General features: G+C 41.1%; 1 protein-coding gene across 8 annotated transcripts in view; it reads right to left on the bottom strand.

The window, feature by feature from the left end:
* EHBP1 (EH domain binding protein 1) overlaps positions 1-15,425 on the bottom strand; it is a 206,726-nt gene that overhangs the window by 158,451 nt on the left and 32,850 nt on the right. For all 8 annotated transcript variants that reach the window (XM_058800825.1, XM_058800826.1, XM_058800827.1 and 5 more), the window contains exons 4-5: positions 11,294-11,389; positions 2,386-2,439 (exon numbers count right to left, since the gene is read on the bottom strand). In XM_058800825.1, the coding sequence (XP_058656808.1) occupies positions 2,386-2,439; positions 11,294-11,389 (150 nt within the window). The remainder of the gene's footprint in view (positions 1-2,385; positions 2,440-11,293; positions 11,390-15,425) is intronic.

Below are 15,425 nucleotides of genomic sequence, written 5' to 3'. Positions count from 1 at the left end.
AATTTGGTAGCATCTGCCTGCAAAGGCATCAAACTGCAGCTGTATATCTCTTCTACCTGGTCTTTGCTCAGCCATACAGAAACATAACAAAATTATTTTGGAGACTGACTTATAATACTAATTCAAAAAAGAAACAAAACTTCTAGCAGAATTCACATAGCTTCACAATTAAAGCACATCCCTAAGCTCTTCAGACTTCAGTATTTTGTGTTCTGAGTGTTGCTGACCAAAGAGGAGGGGAAGCCCTGCAGCCTATCAGGACAGAAAACGTCCCTGGACAAGACAGAAAAGGTCCCAAAGGACTCTGAGTGTCCTCATGCTTCCCAGGTGACCTGGTCTTGCCAGGTTAATGACAAATATATTGTTGTAGACCCAGGCAAAATACACTTTAGGCCCAAAGAGGGTAAATGCCTGTAATTTAAGGTGTGAGGAGAACAACCTCGTGCCTCCCTGGCTCCCCTGTTTTTAACAGGCAGGCGTTCCATGCTCTGCAATGTCAGCCAGCCATTGGAACACCTGTGACTTGCTCGAACCGATGAACATATTTTCATCCACCACTAAGTGGAGCTGTTACCCTGGGAAAAAGAGTTTCTCCATCTCTTCCACTGAGGAGAAAAAAAAAAAAAAAAAAAAAAAGGAATACGAGGTGGATTGCAAGCAGCCAGTTTTATAGTTTCTTTAGCTCTCAGTAATTTTTGTGGTAAAACTATTAATATATAATTCTGAGGATACTACTTCTGTATCCTCCAATCAAAGAATAAACATCTACCTATGTCACTATTTGGCAGTTCTTGTGAGATGAACTAACAGCACAACTGAGGTTGTGAAGAAGTTCCCACATAACAGAAGATTGCCCTGCACAGCTCAGCAAAGGTGAGAGGCAGAGAGCAAGAGCAGCAGGGAGCAGATGGTCTGCTGCCCCCTCTATGTGGAATACGCTGACATGTAAAAAAGCAGGACACAAGCTCAGTCTACATGTCCCATATAAAATCCTGGGAAAAAAATCATCAGCAAGTCACAGGAAATCCAGCTATACCCAGAGGGGCTGGCTGAGAAATATACTGACATTGTTTTATCCACAGCTACTTGTATGGTGACAACTGGATGGAGACTTCCCTGATTAAAATAAACTACTTGAGAAAGAAAAGGAAACTCCAGGAAACAGTAACTAAACTATGTTTTGTGTTAACAAGTGTCATAGGTGAAAATAGAAACTTGACATTTAAAACAAAAGTATAAATAAAGCATTTTGCTTTCAGCCATTTAAAATGTTCAGCTACTGGTGATAGGAATAAACCTTAGCTTTAGATATTCAAATCACTTTCCAATATTGACAAGAAAAAGAAGCATTTTTAGGTAAAAAAAGATATCATGCAAAATCCATTGCTTCCCCACACTTCAGTGCTCTGTGGTACTACTTGGTAGAAAAGCAATTTCTTTTTTGTTTAAAAACAGCATTAAAATTATGTTACTGAGAAACAGTCCTTAATGAAACTGTATTAATGAGCAATAAACACTGTCTTGATACCACAATCCTTTAAAACTTAGTTGAAGACAAAGTTTCTTTTCAAGGAAACCCTGGGTACAGCAGCTTCCCCTTTTTCAGCCAGGCAGCCCCGGAGCGGAAGCTGCTGCCCGGAACAGAGAAGGGAAAGGAAAAAAGTACTTCATGCAGCCCTTGCTCTGTGCAGTGTCCAGCAGGGCACTTTGGCAAAGCCTGTTGTTTGTGCAGCCCTCAGGAACTCAGCTCTCTTGGAGAAGTTCTGGGAGCTCCTGCTTTGGAGGAGCTGGAGACCCACAGGAGCAGCTTTTGGGTGTTCCTGGTGCACAGGACATGCAGAGGGATCCCAGGGAGCAGCTCATGACACTCCTCACTGCTGGTCCCACCTCCCCATCCTGCCCAAATTCCTCATCCATCCAAGGCAAGCAGCGAAGCTCTGCTCTCCCCCAGAGAGTGGCACTCAGGCCCAGAAGGGTGTGCTGCCCTTTGGGACACAGAGATGCCATAACCCAGCTCTGACTCGTTCACTGCCCTGCTCAGACACAAATAATGTGTCACAGCCCATAAAACAGTGAGTCATGACCCAGCTCCAACTTGTTCACTCCATTGCTCACAGCACAGTAATGCAAGGCAGACTGAGGCTTACAGGGAAGGAGTTTGAGCAGTGTAGTATAGCACTCCCCTCCCCTCATTTTAATTGTAACATAGGTATTTATTGTACAACAGGTATTTTAATAAGCCTTCATTACTACAGAGCTAGGATTTATGGTGGTTCAGCTGCTCAAATTTTATTCAAGACTTTTTCAGCATCTGGACACCTTACAATCTTTTTAAATTATTACATCTTATATGTATAAAAAAATGAAAACAACATTCCAGCTTACGTTCTCTATGACAAACATCCATTCCTTGTCTTCAAACTCTTCAGCGTGGGGATCCTAGAAAAACAAACCAGAGAATTTGAGTCTAAAAATAATCCAGGATGCAAGAGATTGCAAAACAGCCATGATTTTCATATACTCTGATTTATTTTTACCCACAGAAGATGCCAGAGAGAAATATTTAGCTAGGATGGAGGCTTTATGGGATGTCCATTATATGATGAACAAGTTGGGGTAAAACTGCCAGTGAGGATTTAATAGAGACTCCTAAAAATACAAACTTGAGGTTGATGCTGATGAAGCCTGTAATTCTGTTTCCTTTCATCCAGCAGAAAAAAAAAAAAAAAAGATAAATCTCTCTTTAATTCTCAAGTTCCACCTCCCAAATAAACAAAACAAATCCAAATCTTGCAGACAACAGTGGAGGGAGCCACTTGCTTCCACCAGGAGTGAGAAGATGCTCACCCCACCCTCCCCAGGCCCAGACTCTGTGTCTGTGGGCACAAGCAGAGATCCAAAGTCACAGCTTCAGCACAGCACCTCCTTCCACTGCAGATTTCTTAAATACTTATCCTGAGTTCACAACATTTCTATGGTATCACATGTGAGGATCAGAAAACATTTTCACCAACAGGAAGAAAAATAACAATGAAGTTCATATATTTGGCGCTTTTTTTTTTTTTAATTTAATGAGCTTTCAGTCTGCTGGAGTGGTCTGCATTGTTGTTGTCTGAAAGTAAAATAACATTGGAGAAGGCAGTAAGTCATTCCTCTCAAGCCTCTATCAAGGATCCCACTTTAAACAAATTTTTTTTTTTTATAATTAATCATCCAGTCCAAGTTCTGAACAACAGCAGCAAGACTTCTACTCTTGCAAAATAGATTCTCACACTAAGAGAATGTGTCTTGAGTCTTTCCTTTTATATGAAACCTGCTTTTGCTATATCTCAATCCTATCCTATTACTTCTAGTTACAGGAAAACACTCAATTACTCCTCTGTCCCTGATGTTTGCACTCTGTTTGGAGATAAATGTCACTTCCTTATCATCAGCATTTCCCAACACCATATATGAGACCCTTCAGCATCTCAGTTTTCTTGCTACTATTTGGCAACTGCTCCTGACACTACAGCAAGCCTGACAATTCCATCTTGCTGCTGTAAATTAACAAAATGCATCAAGATACTTTGCTCCCACTTTATATCCATTAGTACCATCCTCCTTTTTTTTTTCCAGAATGCTACAAGCCTCACATTTAATCTTCTTGACTCACCTTACCTTAGTCTTTGCTTTAATCCTTGTTTCACTTCAGTTTTGTTTTGAAGTCAGACAGTAGACAAAGGTACTGTACCACTTTTTAACTAGTTCTCTTTGAATACACAAAATATTTTCTAAGTAACAAACTTATAGCACCAACAACCAGAGAAAAGTTGTTGTTTGGTTTTTATTTTAATTTTTCCAGGACACAAAAACTCGGGAAGGGTGCTCCTAACTAAACCTCCTCTTTGGATGAACTACAATAACACCACTAGGAGGATATTACCCATCTCCTCCTGTGCATCCTTCCTCCAAAACCCAGCCAAGTGAGTTTCCCACACAGCCCCCCTGTAAAACACTATCAGTGAAAGAATATAAGATGTTGCTAAAAACTTATGTCAAAACTGATGGTTCATTTTTATACATGAGTAAATCTTTTAAGAGGTTTTTTAAAAAATAGACTAATTTAAATACTGCACATGAGTGTCAAAACATGCTGTACCAGTAACCATAAGGACAGAAGGGCAAGTAGATGCATACAAAATTATACTGAGCTATCTCCATGTTCCAATTAATGTCTTGTAAATATCAGATTATGTAATTATATCTCCATCACATTAATCAGGTTTGTGGAATTCTGCACTATGTAAATAAAGCACAGTACCTGTGGGTTTGGTGTATACTATATAAATTCTACAGATGTAACTAACTTTCTGTAATCCAACTATTAAATACTTAAAATTTTTAAGAGTTAACCTGGGGCAATTACCTTTCTGTTTAATTGCTTCCTTTGATACAGCATGAAATTACATAATGAGATTTAATGGGATCATTAACCACTTTATGTTTTAATAAGCTACTCCATAATAAGTGACTCAACTCTTAAATATTTTATCCTGCTCAATTTTTTCCCCTACCTCTCCCAAAAGCTATTAGGACAACCTTGCAGGCTGACCTAAAACTGCTTCCAAAGTCAGGGTCCAATATTTTATCCCATGTAACAAACAAAACATTCCTTGCTTTGTTTCTGCAAGGCAATCATCTATAAAGCCAAACCAAGCTCTGCTCTCTGTCAGTGGCAATAAAACTCACACCTCTGAGGGCTACAGAACCAGGTGCTCTGCTGAGTATTTCTGATCATCTGACAGAACAAAATAACACTGTGTAATGCAACTCCTTCATGTTCAACATTTTAGCATACACTTGAAAGCAAGTTGTGAACACTTCAGAAGATAAATGCAGTGTATTGCCCCAAAACAGCCCTTAAAAGCTTCAAGGACTTCTCTAATGAAGAGCCCTACCAAATGTTCAGAGAGTATGAAATATGCTGATATATGAACACTTTGCATATGTGTAGGATATTTCAGATTTAAAGGCGAATCCAGATTTTTTTTAAAGCCAAATTTTTTGTCACTTTTAAAATGTCTTCAGAAAGAGAAAACCCTGAATAATTATTTAATACATAAGCCTCAGCATTTCCTTTCAACAGACACATAAGTGGCTTCACTCTTCCACTAAAATGCTTTTATCAGAAACCCAAGGAGCAGCACAGAGAGTTGTTTCTAATTAACTTACAACTTTATTAAGTGGTCATGTAAACAGATACTTGTATGATTATCGTTATAACACAGTTTCTTGTATGATTATAGTTATAACACAGTTTCTATTGTAAACAACATGTTACATTTGGGGCTAACATTTCCTCATGTAGTCTCCATAACAGGTGTTGTTTTTATAAATCTGGCTAATCTTTCACCTGATTTTGGATTTGAAGACAGTAAATACCAGTTAAAAAAAACCCCACAACACCAAATATTTCCCTCACTGGCTAATCTATATTCTCCATTCATTCCCCACATAAAACTCATGTGATGTACCTAGCAAACTGTTATTTGAGGACTATAGCATTGGTAACTGTATTTTAGGAAAAAAATGCTACTCCAAAGAAGAATAACTCTGGGAGTAATGGTTATAGCAGCCTTTGGAATGCTCTAATTCTGTATGAAAACACTCTCTGGTAAAAGGGCACGCAAAACTTCACCTCACCTGCAAGCAGATCCAAGTAGGGAATACCTAAAGTCAAAAGTTATAAGCAGACCTCATTCCCATTTCCTAAAAGCAAATGATAACGAAAATTACCCAAAAAGATCAAGGAACGAATTGCCTCACATCTGACTGTAACATGAGGGGAGTTGGCAAGGGATTTTTGTTTTTTTGATAATGCATGTTTTCACCAGTGTACCATAGATGCAGAACTACACTCCATCCAACATTCACTATGGTCTCACCATTAACTCAGAACTGTAAGTATTAGGGCAAATGGATTGAACAGCTTGTTGTTCCTCCTCATTTTACTATGTTAAAAAACAATCATCATTTTTAGTACCAAGACAGTTGTCTCAGTTTGATGTTCCTTTTCAGCATCTTTAACTAAGTTTTAGAGTCTTTTTCCTCTACCCTTCTTTCCTCTCTTTTTTGTCTCATAAGATGACCTTAGTGTGCCAAAAGTAATACTCAGGTAAGAAGAAAATAGTAGGGAACTGTGCAAGAGACAGAACATCAGCTTTTCTTTGCAATCCCACCCCTTAGCTTCTTTCTGTGACACCATTCTGCCCAGCCACATGTCAACTACCCAAAAAGTCAACTTTTCTGGGCTTAGGAAGAGCAAAGGATATGTCAGACACATTTTTCTGTTCTGCGTTGATCAGTCCATCATAAACCCATTCTTGCCAAGGACAAGATCCTTTCTGCAGAGTTTACAAGGTGGTTTCAGATGACTGAAGGTAAACCTTCTCCAATAATTCAAGTTATATTCAGATTTACTTTTGTATTTCTTGTAATAGGAACAAAGGACATATCAGGGGACTGCTGCATTTCCTAATCAGCAGCCAGAGTGGGTAGGGAAGATGTTCAGCCTGTTAGTCCCTTCCTCCCTTCCTTCCCCATGCCTCCTCCCTAAGCACTCTTGGTTTTTGAAGCTTGTCTTTCAATTAGATCACTTCATACCAGCCCTAATCTTCAGTCTTTCTTCTTGGGGAATAACTGCTTAAGGACTGTCACAGTGAATCACATCAAACACTGACAGGGTGTGTGATCTCCCTTCACCAGTGACCTGCAGCAGATGCTCTGGCTTCTCCAGCATCTGTCCTCAGCTTTTGTACTTGCCTGCTTGAAACTGCACAAGACTCAAAATTTGACCCAATTCTTGTTGCTTTCAATGCCGATTACAGAGGTCTGATTAGTCTAGGAAATCACATACAACTGTGATCAGCTTTAATTGGAGCTGCCAGAAAGCAGGGAGCTCTGGGGAGACTGGCAAAAACCTCCCTGTGCATCACCACACCTTCCAGTAAAGCCTCTGGGCTAGAAACGCAACAAGCACCAAATGTCTTTTCTTTTTCTTTTTTTAATATTTTTTAAAAATTAGTCTTCCACTAATCCTTTAAGTTTTTAACCATTTAATTTTTTGATGTGCAAATGTGCTTACTTCCCCAAACTTATGATTTTTATATCTGACACACAACACCTTGCCTATGGAACTGGTTTCCACTCCTATGGAGTATTCTCCATAGTGTCTGCTCAAGCCCCTGCTGAACTGAAATAAGTATGCTCTGAACCTGAACTTGGTCTTGACTTAAGAGAAATGGCCTTATGAAGAGGTTTTGGTCTGATTTGAGTTCTTTTTTTTCCTCCTCTGAGATAGCACATTGGCTTTCATGCAGTGATCCTGCTACAGCATGGCCAGATATTATTCTATAAAATCAAAGCATGACTGACTTGGGCTTTCAAGAAGAATTATAGGGATTTTTTCTGAGTAATATGTGGGAACAGGAATACTTTCAACTACACAAGCATGCCTTGATCATCTATTTCATTCTTATTTTACTTATAATTATTTTTTGTGTGCTTAGAAAGCTATGCCTTTAAAAATGTCTTTTTCAAACCTTGCAATTAAGAGTTGGTAATGGTCCCTGCGGTTGAAATGGTACATTGGTGTGATAAACCATGTACACTGCTGACAAAACAAGTGTTTTGTGTAATCCAGTGAAGCAAAGTCCATGCTTACTCCTGAAGAACAAACATTTTTGAACAGGAAGTCACTTTGCTTTTAAGCTAGAAAATAATGATGTTGCAATTTAAATCCTCATAGTACAACTGATGTTCATTTAGCTTTACTAAAAGCATTGCGCTTGCCTGGCAGTGAAAATTTCTGGTTTAAAATCTCTCTCAGCTGATAAAGATTTGTGTTTGTATATAAACTTACAGAAAAGTATACAAGTTTTCATATATGGCAGCTAAACTTTGCTAATGCTGGGACCAAAAAATTAACTTCTGGAGCACAACCATGGTAACAAAACAAAAAAAAAGTGGGAATTCAGCTCTGGCTTTTCTGGCATTTGTGAATCTTTCCATGAAAGCACTATAAATTATGGATTTTAAATGCACAATAGGCTTATTGTTTCATGATGTTTCTTTCTCCCCAGTTTGGTTGAAAAAAACCCAAGGCATAACTAAACATCAGTGTGGAGCTCAGCAAAGGAAGTTAAACTTTCAGAACAGATGGAACTTTTTATGTAACTAGCACTTCAGTGGCTGGATGGGCAGGAGCTGCAGCTAATCAAGGGAAGCTGAATCAATATATCCATATGATGCTTTTCCACACATGACTCCAGGGCATTATGAAATTTTACCCGCAGCCCAGAATTAATTGAAACAAACAAACAAAAAAGCTTACATTTACTTGAAACTGAAGTCATCGAAAGGAAGGCTGTAATCTCTTCAGTACTTTGCTTGTGCAAGAATTACAAATATGCTGTTGTAAGCAAGGTAACACCCAAAGGAGGGCTGTGCAGATAATGCAGAATATCTCATCTGTTGACTGATCACAGGGACTTTGCTTAGCCAGCTTTCAAGTGTCCACACTGACTACTGGAGAGAAGACTCTTAACATTCTCATCAGCACTTGAAACCTTGACTTATCTCCTAATCCTACCAGCAACACATTTCAACAGCCACTTACGAATGCGCTGCCACTACTGTGTGAATCATTTCCCACAACACATAGCTGTCTGTCTGGAGCCCACTCCTTCCATTCCCAGCAGCACCACTGCACTCATTTGTTATCTGTGATTGCTGCACAGCTCTGTGGGAGAGCCAGCTCCCAGCTCTGGGCTCTGCCAGGGTGGACACGGAGGCAGCAGCTCCCTGAGCTTCTCGGGGTGGTGAAAGCGAGCAGCTCCTGTTTGTTAAACACAGCCAGGCTGAGTGCGGGCACTGCAAAGTGCCAAACCTTCAGTAATCACCCTCCTTTGCAGGGAATTGGCTCCAAAAAGGATTTTTACAGAACTGCAAGATGAGCAGCCTCTTTCTCTGAGCTGTACTGTTTTCAGTCTTTTTGTCCCCTTTCTTCTAGAGGAAGGAACAATACAAGAACCCTGTTCCCAAGTCAGCTGGCAGGCTGCAGAGTGCCACCACATACTTCCCTTCCCACTGCTCCAGTGCTGCCCAGACAATGCAGCAGCTGTGGGACAAACAGCCACTTCTTTTGACTGCCTCTGCCCAGAACCTACCAGCTACAGAAATGCCAGCTCTGTGGGTGCTGGGACAAGTCCTGTGCTGCAGCTGAAGCACCACAGAGCCAACAAAGCCATCAGGGCACAGCCTGAACTGGGCCAACACCATCTTCTGCCTGCAGTTCCCTGCCCCTGAGAGCTGGCTCAGGCAGGCTGCTGCTCTCACACAGCTACAGCACTCCTGGGCATCACACAGCTCGCTCAACAAGCTGCTCTGTGCCCCACCTGCATTCCCTCACAGAGAACAAAGGGTGTTTGGCCACTCACAGGCACTCCTGTTAGAAGAGCTGGAGGATCAATTAGAGCAGATTTTACAGTAAGAGCTGCCTCACATTGTGATGGTTCTCAATATTTTGATTATAAATCCAGTGCTCATTTCCCCAGAGACCAGTGGGTACTACTTACAGAAGGCACAACTCCTGGGGTTAGTCACACTCCTACCTCTCCTCCCAGACCAATTCTTGTGATAGGTAGACTCATTTTTGGGGGGAGAAAGAAGACCAGTGAACAGATCTGCCTGCAGAATTAGTGCTGGGTAAAATTAAGCTTTTGTAATACCTGACACTGGCTCCAGAGGCACTTCCATCCCTCACTAGATAATCCTACCTTCAGTCTCACTTACACAACTAACAAGGCTGCTGTGCTGTTCTACATAACAGAATCCTGAAGCAGTACAAATGTAAGCAAAAAGATGGGATGGCAAAAGAAGGCTGAAAGACACTTTCACTCTAAAGCCACAGTATCACATAGCTGCACCAAAGAGAAACTTTATTTCTCATCCTTCATATAACATCATAATCACAATCAAGATTTCTGTACATTTCTGCTTCACTTTAAATGTTGAAAATATCAAGCAACATTTACAGTGCTGCATAACCACGTTCAGATTGTACAGACATGTGGCATTGCCACATAATGCTGACAAGTTCCTTAGTCCAAGTAGAGGTCCTTGAAGCAAACAATTTTTGGTAGTGAACTTTTAAATCTCAGTTGAAGACTACATGTTTGCTAAGAAAAGAAACAAGTTTATGATAGTTTATGATCACTGCCAAACTGAGAAGTTTGTGCTCATGAGTAATCCCAAAGGCAGGAATTTTTTTAAAAGGCTGGGGGGAAGAAAACCCTCTTTTTTTAGGTTTAATGAACGAAGTAATAAATTCCCATTCTAAGGCTAATCAGAAGCCAACTCCAAGCTCAGGAAAGTCCCCGAGACAAAGAAATACAAATATTACTAATTAGAAAGAAGTATGTTACTGTTATCCTAGGCTGCAAAGGGAGCAATCAGAAATAAGAACAGCCAGAATGGAGATGAAGGCACCAGAGTAAAGAACGAGGAAGAACTCTGGAATGAAAATCCCAGAAATCTTCAGCCTCCTACACTGTCACACATGCAAAGCTGCATTGTTTATGCAGAAAGGGTCTTGCCCAATGATATTTGGGAAATAAGTTCTAGCATAATTATCACTTCCTCCTCCTACTTCACAGACACACAAATAAGTTTTTTTTAGTAGAACAAATGCAATTCAAAAAATAAAAAATTTCCCTGTACAATCTTATAATTCTCTGTACTACTCAAATACTGCACATCCACTCCTATAGCTGCAATCACATCAGTGCTGTGGTGTTTGTGTAGCATTCTAAATAATGGGAAGTGAGGAGCTGGATTCTGCTGCAGCAATAGCATGCACTGAAAACCTGAAACTGAACAAGGAAGTCTAGAAATGACTGTGTTATGGCAACTTCTCCCTTCCAGTATTGAAAGGAAAGCTACCAGGCTGTAAGCCATGCCAGGTCCTTGCACATGTACTACGTGCACAGTTACACATGTGCTGGACTGTGCCAATGGCTCACCATAATCAGCTCAGTGGGTATTTCTGTGTGTTAACTGAACTACAGAAGTCAGCTTTGGCAGGGAACAGACCATCCCTCTCACCCAGATCTGAACTGAGGACATAAGGCTGGGCAGTTAATGACATAAAACCAGCGAGATTAGACCTTGTGACTATAATCTGGCATTTCCAGGCAGAATTTTGCATGTGTTGTTTAGGAAATATAAAGATTATGCTTTAAAGAAAACATACCTTGAAGAGAGTCACAGTAATTTCAACATTTTCAGGTACAGGCCACACCACCAACCCACGATATGGGTTCTTGATTCCAGGCTGCCAGCTGTGTGCCTAAAGGAAGAAAAATACCCATTAGAAAAGTGCTGACTTGACTCCCACAGGACCCAGGGCTTGCAGGTAAAAGTAACATATCACTGACTCCAAAAAGGCACATCCCTAAACCCACGGCTCTGCTGAACACTTCAAAGGACACAATTAAGAATGACAGTAAGGAAACTCAGACCACCAGCAGTCTTTTCCATTGAACTAAAGCTGTTCCTCACAAGTTCCTAAATTCAGCTTTTTTATTACATAGCATAGGTCAGGACACTCAGAGCCTTGCAAAAATTAAGGCTGTAGGGTCAGAACTTCTGTAGCAAGCTGAGCTTTATTTTGGGTACAACACACAGTGCAGGTCTAATCACATTTATACATAAATGGAACAAGACATTGTACTTGAGGAAAGGGAAAACAATGATTTTTAATGCTACTAAAACATTTAAATTTTTAAGAATTAACAATGTGGAGTACCAACATCTAGAAAACATAACAAAAAACCCAACAGTTAAATAGACTGAGAACCTGCCTACCTTTGAGCATCAGTTTGGATTAGTGCATGGCCTGTATTTACATTTCAACAGCTAGTCCCAGAAAACACCGTGTGTGAGCATTCCTGCTCTGGTTTGGAATAAGTGTGCCTTTTTCCAAGCTCAACCTAATCTACTTTGTGATGCTGTAAGACAAATGAGGGAAGGATGCTGCTGCAGAATTGACAGCTACAGAACCAGGGTATTATTAGAAACATCTGGAAGTTTTATCAGGAAAGACTGTACAATCTATTTACTGTTACCTGAAGCCAATTAACTTGGCTATTTTTCTCTTTTTTTTAAATTCTAGAGCATCACTCATTGCAATTTCATACTTCTTCCAACACTCAGAACTTCAGATTCAGACTGTCTATTAGAACACATTTTTGCTTCAATAAGGTTAGCAGGGCCTGTGACTCAGGTTTTCTGGGGCCTTAAGGTAACCTGGGTAACTGTAAGGATGACTTTGCTGTACCAAAGTGGGAAAGACAAAGCTGGAGAAGCAGTCCCATCCCCCTAGGGGCAGCAGCTCTCTGCCACTGTAGTAGGGAGTGCCAAATGTTGCCAGTTCTCTTTTGGTTTTATCACAAATTTTTTTCTCTTTGATGTTCTGCCTGAAACCCCAGCTCCCAAAGATGCCTAATTAGATCAGATTTTTCAGTGAGTGTCTGTGCTTTGTGTTTGCAGAGCAGCAACTTGGAGCTTCTAAAAAAAGGGAATTTTAAAATAAGAGCAACTTGAAAGAAGCCAATTTCTACTGGTTTTACTCCACAAATTTCAGTCTAATCTCCTCATTCTAAAGAGGGCCTGGATGCATTTTCTGAATAACAGAGCAAACAACAACAAATAACACAAACAAAACATATATTTTACAAGCAAAAGGTATTTTGTGAGCAGCAAAACAGCACAGCAGATGCCATTACTAGCACAGGCACTGGAGCTGCAGCTTGTGTTCTGTCCCACAGAACCCACAGTCCCCTGCATCACTCCCAGCTTGCCCACAGAGATCCTCAGGAGACACAAGGCAGTGATCCAGAGCCAGGCACAAGCTCATCTGCCATGTCCCCTGGGAGCACCTTGTAAAATCAATAACCTCTCCTCCATAGGGGCACTCCATCCTCTTTCCAGGTACCACTTTGCACAAAAATAATTGGAGCTCATGGTGTGTCTGAAACCTGTGCTTTCCTGCTGGGTTTGGCCAATACTGAAAATCATGTCAAACTTTTGCTGTCCAAGGTCCAGGCACTGCCAGCCTGCTCAGCTGAGGATCACTTGTTCCATCTATTAAAAAAGCCTAGAAAATGAGCATTCACTGGTGCAGTCACCACTTCAAGCCCTTAATCAGCATTTCCTCCCACCAGGAAAGTCAGTGACACACAATAAACACACAGGGATATAGATGTTTTTCTGTCACTGAAAGCAACAACCAGGAGACAAGTTCTAACTAATGAGCTTTTAAAGCAAAGCTGCTCTGTGATCATGAATGTTATCAAGTCCTCCTCTGGCTTTGAAAAATAAACACTGTATCACATAAACAGCATGACAGTAAAAGATAACATCAAAAGAACTGTCTGGGTTGTTGGGAAGGAGAAATGGAAAAGGAAAAGCAAATCCAGAGAAACACAGAGGACTGGCAAATTACAGTAATTTAAAATTAAGATGCAGAGTGTTATTCTAATGCAACATTTTTCATGCCAGGTACCTCTATGCTGCAGTTTCTTCAAGGTACATCTGGCCTCTATCAAAAACCTTTTCAACTCCCAAATTATAAGTCTTTACTTGGAGCTGGATCAGGCCACTGCTGCAGGTGACAAGGACTCGCTGTCAGGGCTCAGCCAAGGAGATGCTGCAGCTGCACAATACATTTCCACCCTAATCCCCTCCTTAACTCCATTTTCCACTGGGTGTTTGTGCCTTTAGACCCACTTCTTCCTCATTTGCTACTGGTCTTCACCAGCCATCTCCCATTGTCCTGGAAGTCAAGGCAAGGGCAGCTAAGCAGAAGTGACTTCCAGCAGCAGGTGCCTCACCCACAGCCCTGCCCTGGCCTGACTTGTCTCCAGACCTGAGGGATGGGAGCCATGGTCTGGAAAGAGAAGCAGGAGTGCTTTGCTGCATTTCAATGCAAAAGGCAACTCTTTCTTTTTTCTGCAAGTGGAACATGAGAGAAAACAACATAGCATGAAAGCTCTTTTAAATCTGGAAACAGGAGCTACAGGATGGGCTGCTGAAATCTCCTATAAATAGAGTAGGGCTGTGAATGACATTGTCCAACCTACAGCATTGCTCTGGCACAAAACTGATGACTGGGAGAGGAGGAAATCTCTTAAAGAAAGGCAGTGGAGATGAACCTACAAAACTTGCATGGGCACTTCAGGCTATCCATTTTTCTCTTTAAAACAGCAGTTCCAATCCTGTTCCAATCCAGGCAGCCAGCTTTGCAATCCACCACCTGTGATGTGAACGTCACTGCTGTTTTGCTGTGCTTGAACTGGAATGACAGACTTGACACTACATTATTTCAGGAACCTGCCCTTTCAGATGCTTCATCTCTTTTCTGCTTTCTTCACTTCCACCTTGCCTCATCCTGTTGTGCAGGAAAATTTCATGTTACTTTTCTGTAAGATGCTAGAGCTGACCATAATATTTTAAGTCTGCTGTAAATTATGGAACAGTTTATATTTATGAATAAAAAATATGTTCTTATTGCCAAGCTGTCAATACTGGGTTTTAAAAGCAAAACTGATCTGAAACAGACCCATGATTATTCCTCACCTGCAGCCATAAGAGGGGCTTTATTGTGAGCCAGCAAACTGCTGATTTTCTTTTCCTTCTAAATTTTTTGCCAGCTGCCTGTGACCAGGCCAGCTCTGCTACTTGTCGGTGTGACAGGCTGTTCAGGGCACAAGAAGCAAGCAGGAGCTCAACTGGCTCCAGTAGTGCTTAGGGCAGCTCAGCTTGTAAGGATAATCCCTCTTCTTCAGTGTTATCCAGGCAGAACACTTAGACAGAAAAGGAAAAAAAAAAAAAAAAGAACTCAAGAGGAAGAGCTGACATTAAGCAGCCAGATCCTTCATCTGGTGCCTCCATGCAAGGAGTGTGGCTTTGGAACATTGGAACACCAAGGATTTGCTCCATGTGATGCATCCCACCAAAGTCATTCACCATCCAAGACAGCCAGAGCTGTATATGGCTGTTAATGGACCTACTGGAAAAAGAATGGACTGGGAAAAGCTGCCAGTTCCCTCACACCAGAGGAAACCAGCAGCTTGTGAATGGCTTCTTCTTGTCCTTCTGTAACTCAGTGTCACAAAGGGAGACAAATTAAAGGCCATACTCCAGACTACAGCTTGCATCCCCCCCCATGATCATCTTGAAATCCCTGTGCTTGGCCCACCAGTTAAAAAGGCTGGGCACCAGAACAACGCTCCAGTCACACTCATGCCTTGGGATGCCGTCCAAAAAACCCAGCACGTGCCAAAGAAGGAAGTTCAAAGCCCTGGAAACTGCAGGCAGCCTTT

This window comes from Ammospiza caudacuta, chromosome 3 (genome assembly GCF_027887145.1).
Source record: "Ammospiza caudacuta isolate bAmmCau1 chromosome 3, bAmmCau1.pri, whole genome shotgun sequence".
NCBI classification, from domain to species: Eukaryota; Metazoa; Chordata; class Aves; order Passeriformes; family Passerellidae; genus Ammospiza; species Ammospiza caudacuta.
The sequence above is the reverse complement of the archived record's forward strand: the minus strand, read 5'-3'. Positions and strand labels throughout refer to the sequence as shown.